The sequence below is a fragment of the Taurulus bubalis genome (genome assembly GCF_910589615.1).
Source record: "Taurulus bubalis genome assembly, chromosome: 13".
NCBI lineage: Eukaryota > Metazoa > Chordata > Actinopteri > Perciformes > Cottidae > Taurulus > Taurulus bubalis.
In genome coordinates this window covers 21123177-21134117 of record NC_136601.1, presented here as the reverse complement: position 1 = coordinate 21134117, position 10941 = coordinate 21123177, and the positions used below count along the sequence as shown (strand labels likewise).

Here is a 10941-nt window from a genome sequence, read left to right as displayed (position 1 = left end):
GAGCCACGAGCATTCGCACATACGGATTTGGGATCAAATGATCAATGGCGTATCAATAATAACAGCAGAATACATCGCTCACGGTACAAAATTCAAAGACAGCAAGTTTACAAGAAACGCATGAACGTTTTGTTGCACAAGCACACTGTTATGCATTCTTTTTTTTATTATTTCATATGTTCCTTTTGTATATTTATTTATTACAGCAAGATTAAACAATACACAAACAAATGAATATGCCAATTACTGGTTTAAATGTCCTCACTCACACACACACACACACACACACACACAGCTTTGTATTGGCTTGCCCATGATGGAGGGGGTAACTTGAGGAGGACAGTGTGGATTTGCTGGTGCAGGCTGAAGCAGGACTAATCAGCATGTCTGCCATTACACATTTTAGGTGATTATTCATATGTGTCTGGCTCCTCACAACACATTTCACGATCCCACAAGCTATTTTGAACTAATTACAGATATGAGAGGGATGGGCCTGCAAACACAGGGCCGCTCTGTGCCAACATGAACTCCAGTGAATCATGTGTGGATGATAGTCACATTTATCTGCCAGCAACTCTTCTGTGTAACGCGGCCTAAAAGTGAGACGGCACAGCCAGGATTTGGGACTAAATTATTATTATGTTTTACTATCATGACATTGTGGTTTTGGATACTGTTTGTATGCAGATTGATTGCTGTTTACACTAAAACTTTGGACCAGCTCAGAAGCCATATACAGTCGTCATGTAATCCACTTCCATCAGCGTCAGTATAACAGGGACAACCAATGATTGTACTTCATGAGCATAAGTAGTATTTTGTAAACTTATTTTGAAGACAGAGTTGCTTTATCAGTCTCTGCTATCGATCATGTTCAGCCCCATATCAGTAGCCATACAGTGTGGCACTCTGCTGTGTTACTGTTTCTTCATAGAGTGATATGATTTTGCTTCACATTCATATTTGAACTTAATTTCACTGCTGAATCAAACTCTGCATGAAAATTAATCCTTTTTTTTATTTTCACAAATTAGGTTGTCGGATATAAATGAGTTTTTAATTCAAATTTTCTCCAACATACTGATAGAAATCTTAAACATTCCAGATACAATGATTGTTCACTAGGTGGATGCTTGATTCAGTGCACAGTTTCTAATAAAAAAACACTCATTTCAATTATTTAGATCAAGTTTGTGCCATGATTTTGAGTCAGAGCCTGACTGACGCCACATTTTTCAAGATGATATTGATGTTTGAAAGTTTTTCAGTACACAATATTGACCAATATCTGTTTTTATATTTGAAAACTCCATTTAAAACCAATTTTCTTTGGTTACTTAATGACATATGCCTGCATGGGGAAAAGGGTACAACTTGTTTAGATACGACCATGACACTTCTCCAGTTGATTTCTGACATTCAGACTTTTTTTTTTTTTTAATAGTATGTTAAGATATGCAGGTTAGACAGTGTGCCATCAAAATGGGATCATTTGCATCCATTTCCAGAACAGAAATATGAACATGGGATAAAGTCAGGTTCAAAATGATTGACCTATTAGAGCCAAAGGTTTTTACAGAGGAGCTTTTGAATATGTCTTTATATAAATCAGAAAATAATGAAAAAAAAGAAAAGGATATGATATTGTATAAATTAATGATATGTAAACAAACCCCTCTGTAAAAACCTTCAGAATATAGATTGTGTTGAAGTGGAGATTTCTGGCTCAGAGTATGAGCATTTATTTTGTTTTGTTGAGAAAACAGCATTTTAAAGACATGTATTGTGAGATTCCATTCATTTTGCAAGCCGCTCCAGGTGAATACGGTAAGAAAATCGGGCCGCAACGACACCGGCAGTGTTCAGAGAGTTCCGTGTACAGCAGCTTGGGCCCCTCTTCCATCCGGAGAGGGCCGCTGTCCGGTGGCCCCGTCATCACGAGCGTTGATCAGACTCCACAGGAAGCCCTGCGCCGTGAAGCGAGGCTCGCTGAAGTTCCCGCGTGTCTCTCCGGCTCTCGGGCCCCCGGTGCGAGGGCCCCTCATCTCTTGCGCTCCATCCACGGCCCGACCCGGTCCATCCGCCCCGAGGCCGTTGTGGCCTGACAGAGATCAATACTGATGGATGGGAGGTGTCTGGCAGCACAGCAGCGCTGCTCACATGCATGTCTGGAAATCTTCGTAATTGAAGACCCTTTTTAGTTTTTTACAAGTTATTCAACGGGTCGGGATCAGAGAACTTAAAACAATTGAGCCAGACACAGATTCCAAGATCGTCGAGGTCAACTCATCCCGGTCTGATTTGTAGTGTGAACACGTGATGGTTCCAAGCTGCTGCTTCAACTGGACGGTGACTAAAGGTCTGACTTCTAAATTACATTTACCAATCAATACCCAAGATCTGGACCACACTCTCTGTCAGGGACACTTCATCTAATGCTGAAATGCTGAAATGTAACCCAAAAAGAAAAGAGGCCACATTCTCCAGACGTCACATGAAGCAAATCCACACGGGGTGACTGAGGTTGCCATGGCGGCACGCTGGCCACGGCTTAATGTGGTGAGCTCTGACTGAGAGAAGGAGGACAGGTGAGAAAAGACTCCATAAAGCCACGGACAGCACAACAGGGACTGTACGTGTGTGTGTGTGTGTGTGTGTGTGTGTGTGTGTGACAGACTAATTGAAAAATTAGGCCCTCGTTAATATTATTGTATTTGTCAAAACGTCTGATGTGAAAGGAAGACGCATGTCCTGAATCTATAAAGTCTGATTCATTGTGTGTTAGAAAAGGCCCATGGACCTCCATTTCTTTTTTGCATCCAAATGACTAACGGGCCTGTCCAGATACTTTGACATGCCATGGCAGGAAAATCCCAGGTGTAAATAATATCATTTCCAGGACCATTTTTTTCCAGTGATTTCCCTGTAGCTATAAAATATTTAGATATAAATAACTGTTCACCATTTGGAAAGCTGTTTGAGATCATAGAGGCTTATCCGCATGCAGTTTGTGCCTCTCGTTAACGAATAGCTGGGAGTCACAGAGCTCAGCCCCCGAGCTCAGCACAGGTCATTTGACAACACTTCCTGCAGTTTTCAAGACTTTCAGATTCCTCAGAGTCTAAATCGACATGCTGGTCTTGTACACATTATATTTTTGGAGAAAAAAACAGATTTATTATCAGGTTAATTGACCTAATATTATGTTATTATCTGATCATATTTGATATGCATGTTAGAACACATTCATTTTCTTATGCACCAGCAAGAAGCAGTCTTTTATGGCTGACATCTTTGTTTGGTTTAGGAAACAGAGAGGGAGGGAGGGCATAATAACAAATCTTCTCAATCGTGCAGGAGAAGCCATAAGAGTTATTGAGCAATCTGGAGATGTCTCGGGAACAGGGGGCTTGTGTGTAGGTGGTGTTGTTGTGCAGTGATCTGTTATATTATTTATCATCTTTGTAATCTTTATAATCTTTAAGAAAAACAGAGTGCTCAGGTCTGGGAGTCAAATGCATGTCCTCAGTGTAAAGATCTCAAATGGGAAAGAAAAAAGAGAAAAGATGATTACATGACAGGCATAAACTGGGGGGTAATAGAGGTTTATTATCTCTGGCTGCACAAAGAAGAGAAGGAGTAATCTATTCTTGTGCGAGAGGTAGCTTCGTTGTCATAGCAACTGATATCCATTTTTATCGTTCATCGGACAGGTTGAGTGGGCGGGACTTCCGAACGTCTCAGCATGTTCAAAGATTAACAGTGGGTCAAGATGTTCATCCTCTTTCGCCGCTTTCACGCGTCGTTTCCAGTGGGACATTCCGACCGTGGTCGCTTCGGCTAATAACTCATAAAAGCCCACTCCACTGTAAGCAGACACAGACAATGTGGAGCTATATTAGTATTTAAAAACAAACGTTTATTAAGATAAACTGTACACGTTTATTTAGGACATTTTTTGGAAGAAAAGCGATTTACTCGCTTGCTCTGACCGCCATAGAAGACAAAGGAAGTCATAGCAGGAATTCATCTTGTTTCGGTTTACCATCTCTGGTGCGAAAAATCAACAACATTTCCCAGAAGCCTTTGCGCCGGTGAACTGTCACCTAACATGTCAGCGCCCTAGGAACTCATGCACCGGGGTTACAGTACTGTTTGCTTTAAGAACAGGTTCGCTTTATCGTCGCGACAGTCCACTAACGGTCCACCAATGTGCCAACAGCCTGCGTTTCATTGAGGTCAATGCAGAAGTATTATACCGCTGCTAGCTAGCTAACCGCTAGCTAATTAGCTATGTCTCCTTCATACTCAGCTTAGAGAAAACATGTCGTTTTCTCTCGCGAAGCGGTGGTGTGACGCACCGCTAATGAGGCGCGTGTTACAGTTTAAGGGCTACAGGAGGAAAATACAAAGCTACAACAACATGACTTACACGCTGTTCAGACACCGCTGGATGAAGAGGCTGCCCGTGTTCAGCGGCTTGAAGATGGCCAGCACACACACGGGCAAGGTAACGAAACGTTATCTGTTAACTGTACTCCACTACGTGTATCTGAAAGCTGTTGTCAGATACATAGCTTCCTTTATGTGAAACAGATATATAAGATTTGAAATATATCAATTGTTTCAATGCTTGCTGCAGAATGAGTTTTACTTGTGATAACTTTTAGTACAATTTGCTGACAGTACTTAAGTACTATTTACTTAAATCCGGTTTTAAATGCAGGGATTTTGCTTGCAGTGGAGTATTTCCACAATGTAATAGTGCTACTTTTTACTGAAGTAAAGGATCTTAATAATAATAATAATAATACATTTCATTTTTAAACGCACTTTTCTTTCAAAAGTGCCACAGAGCCAATATATAGTCAAACAAATAAAAACATAGTTAAAGCAACCCATTATAAAAAAATAATAGCTGACAATGAATCATAACAAGGTAAAAAATGCCTTCCTGAATAAAAAGGTTTTTAGGCCAGTCTTAAAAGAGTTCAGTGTCTGAATTGAGGTAGTCATGGAGACTCGATACTTCTTCTAACCCTAAAGTAAAGGCTGAAGAAGTGCTGAGCAACTCAAACGTAATACGCTGCTCTGGTGCTTTTTCATGTGCCTCATTCAGAAATATAAATAATGATTGATCCGTCTGAATATTGCTATCTCTACTCAGCACTTGTTGAGCGACTGTCCCAGTAATCTGCAGGCTTCTCTCCTTGTGCCTTTAGGATACGATTGACCTGTCCAAGTTCCCCGTGGACAGAATCAGGAACTTTTGCATCATTGCTCATATTGACCATGGAAAGAGCACTTTGGCTGACAGGCTGCTGGAGATGACCGGTATGTTTCCTTATCACATTATTAGCTTATTAGCTTATTTTTGTAATTTTTTTACTTTTTAGAAAATAAAAAATAATTCTAGTTTGTGCAAGCTAATACATTTGGGTTTAGGTCTGAAGGCATATTGATGGTGTGAACATGTAATTGACTGTGTGCTCCCATCATTAATCAGCATGATCATCATTGTGATGTGTGTGCGGATCTCTCTCTCTCTCTCTATCTATCTATCTATCTATCTATCTATATATCTATCTCTCTTAAATTAATTCCTGTTCAGACATCGTGTCACTAATGGGTGTCATTCACAAACAGGCGCCATAGTAAAGACGGATAAGAACAAACAGGTGTTGGACAAGCTTCAGGTGGAGCGGGAGAGAGGCATAACAGTGAAGGCCCAGACGGCCTCGTTGATTTACAGTCACCAGGGACAGCAGTACCTCCTAAACCTCATCGACACGCCGGTGAGTGAAGAAGCGCCGCTCCCTTTCCTCATCGTATATGGAGAATTTCCCCGGCCATAACTGTAAAACACATAATAAAAAAAGATGGATTTGGGCTTTAAGATCAAAAATGTGGACTATAATTTGTTGAAAATAGCTTCACGCCTCGTTTGTCTTCTGTCTGCAGGGTCACGTTGACTTCAGTTATGAAGTGTCTCGATCCATTTCTGCGTGCCAAGGTGTCCTGTTGATCGTCGACGCCAATCAGGTACGAAACCAGATCCATCTCTCCCGGTTTTCTCCGTGAATCATTCTGGACGTTTGTGCAGCATGTAAAGCTTGTTTTTTTCTGTCACGCCAAAGGGGATCCAAGCGCAGACGATGGCCAACTTCTACCTGGCTTTTGAAGCTCAGCTGGCGATCATCCCCGTCATCAACAAGGTACGCCGAGGCCCACTTGTTGTTTTTGTTTAATCACGTTCTCTTCCTACTTGGCTGCTGTTCAGCACGCCGCTCGAATTTGACATTTCTCTCCCTCAGATTGATTTAAAAAATGCTGATACAGAGAGGGTGGAGTTACAGATGGAAAAGGTGTTTGATATCCCCCGTAACGAATGCATTAGGGTGAGTCGGCGCACAAATACCCTGCTGTTTAGTTTTCTCTATTGCTTATCCGAGGGGAAACGTCTTCTAATTTATTTATTTCCCCTTCTTCAGATTTCAGCTAAGCTTGGAACAAATGTTGAGGCGGTTCTCCGAGCCGTTGTGGAGAGAGTCCCACCGTAAGAAGGTTAATTGTGGTTTTCTTCTCTCACATGAAACATGTTTCGACACGTAAACGTGAAGCCTTTTTTTCTTTCCAACATCCTTGTATTGTCAGGCCCGCAGCAAGCACCAGTGACCCGTTTAAAGCCCTCGTGTTTGACTCCAATTTCGACCACTACAGAGGAGTGGTGGCCAACATCGCCGTGTTGGGAGGTCGGGTCAGAAAAGGGGACCGGATCGTGTCAGCCTATCTCGGCAAAAGCTACGAGGTCAACGAGCTGGGGCTCCTCCGGCCAGATGAGCACCCGACACAGAAGCTGTAGGCGGCGTCCTTCCTCCTCTCGCTGGTTGTCTCATCCATCACAGTGGATGTTGTAGTTGTGCAGGAAAAACAACCTGCAGCTGTTTTAATAGTTGAGTTTAGTTAGTTAAGTAATTTTGCCAAGCGTGCTTTCTTTTGTTGCTGTTTTTGTTTGTATTATTGTATAATAGATCAGATTAATTAAGGATCCAGAAAATTGTGATCGGCATTCTGACATCTTCTAAAATTACTTAATTACTGGGCGTTTTATTCAAAGTGTTTTATGCACCAATTGATTTTTTTTTTCTTCAGCGTAGCTTTATCTAGATTCTGTCTATTGCAATAGACGCATACAAACATTTGTTTCTGTAACGCTCCTCGACTGTTGCTTAGGTTTGCGGGCCAAGTGGGCTACATAATAGCCGGGATGAAGGATGTGAAGGAGGCCCAGATCGGTGACACGCTCTACCTCCAGTCGCAGCCGGTGGAAGCTCTTCCAGGCTTTAAACCAGCCAAAGCTATGGTCTTTGCTGGTAAGATGTTCTCTCACCCTCTTCCTGCTGTTTAAAAAAAAAAACATCTCAGTGAAACTGCGGAATAATACCTTTCTTTTAAACTTTAAACACACATTCCCATAATAACTCGGTACATGGCGGAACACTAGCCTTGAATGTTCCAGTATCGTTGAACATGCAGTCAAATGTAAAAGCCCCTTCAGCGCACGTTGTGTTTTGGCAGCCAGTACAGTGAGTGCACTCAGTGCTTTCCACGTAAATGAGTCCTTTTTGCTGATGATGTGCACTCTTTCTGTTTTGCATCCCTCAGGCATGTTTCCGATGGACCAGTCAGACTACCAGGCCCTTCGCAGCGCCATTGAGAGACTGACCCTTAACGACTCGAGTGTCACAGTGCAGAGAGACAGCAGTCTGGCCCTGGGAGCGGGCTGGAGGTGAGGATTAGAATGGAGGAAAGAAAGAAGGGCCACTACAGAGGAGTGGGTCACTACTTGTTATGTGACAGCCAGTGAAAAAGGAAAGTTGAGGACGTGAAGCAGTGCAAACGCCAAAGTTTTACCTCGAGTCATGAGGTTTGGACGATTTTTCTTATTTATTTTTCGTTCATAGTGAAATACAAGGGAGCAATATGAAAACAAACTAATGAAACATGACACAACACAACTCAAGCTGGAGAACTGTAGACAAATCAAACCAAATCACAAGGGAAAGACGGAACAGCAGCAGCAACCAAACCAAAAAGAAACAAGGAATAATGTTCGACTTAAATTGTCTTATTCTATTGTTTGGATGTTCTTTTTCTCGGGCATCATATGATGTAATTCCTTGGGGAATAAACAACTCTCCTTGAGCCATAACTTGTGTTGCCAAGTGAGAGTTTGTTTACCATCACAGGTCGTATTAGTCCAGACGATGAAACAGAATTTTGACTATTATTGGCAGTGATTCCCATCATCCGGAAGTACGACGCTGCTTTGGAATTGCGATGAGCCGTCCTCTCCGTTGAACTCTTCCCTAACAGGCTCTTTGTAATTCAAAGCTTGAATATCCATGATCAAACCTTCGTAAACCTGTGAATCCTCCCTCCTGTGTCCCGGCAGACTCGGCTTCCTGGGCCTCCTCCACATGGAGGTGTTCAATCAGCGGCTGGAGCAGGAATACAACGCCTCCGTTATAGTGACGGCGCCCACCGTGCCCTACAAGGCGATCCTCTCTTCACCCAAACTCATCAAGGTGAGAGACGTTTCCTGCTCCTGTGGTTCCTGCTCTCACAGTAGAGGAGGGCTCGCTCTGTGCTCACAGCAAGAAGAAAGTTTGAACTCGTTAAATGACATATGGGAGATACTTGATAGGGAAATAGTGTTATTTAGTTTTTAATTAACTATCGCGTTAAATAAAAGATTAATTTGGACGTTTGAATCTCGTTGGTTGTCCTGGCAGGAACACGGCAGTGCGGAGATCACCATCGTGAACCCCGCTCAGTTCCCAGACAGATCGGTGGTGTCTGAGTATTTGGAGCCGATGGTGCTGGGGACCATCCTCACTCCAGACAGTTACACCGGCAAGATCATGAGCCTCTGCTTGGTAAGTGGGGGGAAAGGGCAAATTACTCAATTTCACGAGGAAATTATGAATTGGAAGCCGCCCTTCTTGCATTGTTGACGGTGTAAATTGCGTTCCTAAAGAACCGCAGAGGGATCCAGAAGAACATGCTGTACATAGACGACCAGCGGGTCATGATGAAGTACCTCTTCCCTCTAAATGAAATCGTTGTGGATTTCTATGACCTCCTCAAGTCTCTGTCTTCTGGATACGCCAGGTAAAACTAAAGTGCTCCATATAGAAATATACACAGTCCATAGTCAGTCATAAACGCAAGCCCATAGTTTCACCTCTTCTCCGTATGGCAGCGGATGAGAATCACATCATAACATGGAAGGAATGCTTCTGTACCTCTGCACCTTTTCCTCGTGTCTAACATGTAAACGGTGTCTTTAATGACACGCTGCATCACCTCTGGTTAACTTTCGTGTCATACAGTCCGTGCATTCAGCTCACCATCCTCCTGATTTTTGTTCTTATCTCCCACAGCTTCGACTATGAGAATGCAGGCTACCAGGCTGCTGATCTGATCAAGATGAATATTCTGCTGAATGGGTTGCCTGTGGAGGAACTCATCACCATTGTACACAGGTGCAGTATGTAGCTGGGTTCAGGCGCTAGCAACTAGTTTCATTTTTCACCCACTAGTCTCCGGAGGTGTAACTCTGATTCTGATCTTGAGGGCTGCACCCTCCCATAGCTTCATAATGCTCACTGGTAGTGTTTTTACGAGTTGACATCATTTAAATGGCATACAGTCCTTCAAAATCATATTAATCATTCTGAGCCCATGGAGCATGACATGTATTTAACACCCAGGATAACATTGAAATAAAAAAAGGCCTCTTGGCAGCCGGTGTTTTCTATATCTATATTACAATGACTGTTCCATTTGTGACGAGTAAAGTAACACAGCTGGACCAGATCTGTATTTTTAACGGGGCCACCTTCTATTGGGTGTGTTTCTCATCACAGGGGCCGTGCGTACAGTGTAGGGAAATCCATGTGTGAGCGACTCCAAGACTCCATACCACGGCAGATGTTTGAGATCGCTGTGCAGGCAACCATCGGAAGTAAGGTCATCGCAAGGGAAACGTAAGTGCAACATCGTGGCTAAGCTCAGGGCTTCGAGAGATGCAGAACTGTGTGTGTGTGTGTGTGTGTGTGTGTGTGTGTGTGTGTGTGTGTGTAAAGCACTGTTCATTGTATTTGTGTGTGAAACTCAACAATGTTTTCCTCCTTTCAGAATTAAGGCGTACAGAAAAAATGTCCTCGCTAAATGTGTGAGTAAAGCTTTTTCTCGTCTCCTCAATAGTTGCTGAATCTGCCGATGCAGCAAAACCACTCTGAACTCTGTATTCTATGTTGTTGTTTTTTTGTCCCGGCAGTACGGGGGTGACATCACGCGGAAGATGAAGCTGCTGAAGAAACAGGCCGAGGGTAAAAAGAAGATGCGGCGTTTTGGCAACGTGGAAGTCCCCAAAGACGCCTTCATTAATGTCCTGAAGAGGAAAGACAAATAGACTGCAATAATGTTATTATAGAAAAATGTCATCATAGGCAACCGGTCTCCATGATGAGAAAGGCCCTGCTAGACTCGGCTTGGCTCTGAATAAAGTGCTCATCAATCTGCTGATTTCCACTAAGCGTCATTTCTTCCTCTCTCTCAGACCTAACAGATCATTTGTCAGTAGAGATAGTTCAAGCTTGTGTTGTTATTCTAATGTTTTATTAATAACAGTCTATGAAGCTAATCATCTGACGGTATGATTTGAAGTTTGATTGGGGGGGAGGGGCTCGTCATCAGTCAACAAATTCATTGATAAATGTGATAATTGTTTAATCATTTCAGTCATTTTTGGACTGTTGGTCAGACACAATAAGCAGGTTTCAGTCATAACTTTGAACATTTTCCAGACAGACTTAAGCAGCTAAAGCTAATTGGTGGATTCATTTGATTGCCCAAGATGTTTATCTGATC

At 42.7% G+C, this 10941-nt stretch overlaps 1 protein-coding gene across 1 annotated transcript; it reads left to right on the top strand.

The window, feature by feature from the left end:
* The first annotated feature begins 4195 nt into the window (after positions 1-4195).
* guf1 (GTP binding elongation factor GUF1) lies at positions 4196-10522 on the top strand. The gene is made up of 17 exons (XM_079229222.1): positions 4196-4513; positions 5226-5337; positions 5650-5798; positions 5965-6045; positions 6141-6218; positions 6318-6401; positions 6495-6559; positions 6658-6861; positions 7237-7376; positions 7669-7792; positions 8459-8591; positions 8799-8942; positions 9044-9177; positions 9450-9551; positions 9936-10055; positions 10207-10243; positions 10349-10522. Exons 1-17 carry the CDS (start codon positions 4328-4330, stop codon positions 10481-10483), a joined length of 2028 nt encoding a protein of 675 aa, XP_079085348.1. The 5' UTR covers positions 4196-4327; the 3' UTR covers positions 10484-10522.
* Positions 10523-10941: the final 419 nt, after the last annotated feature.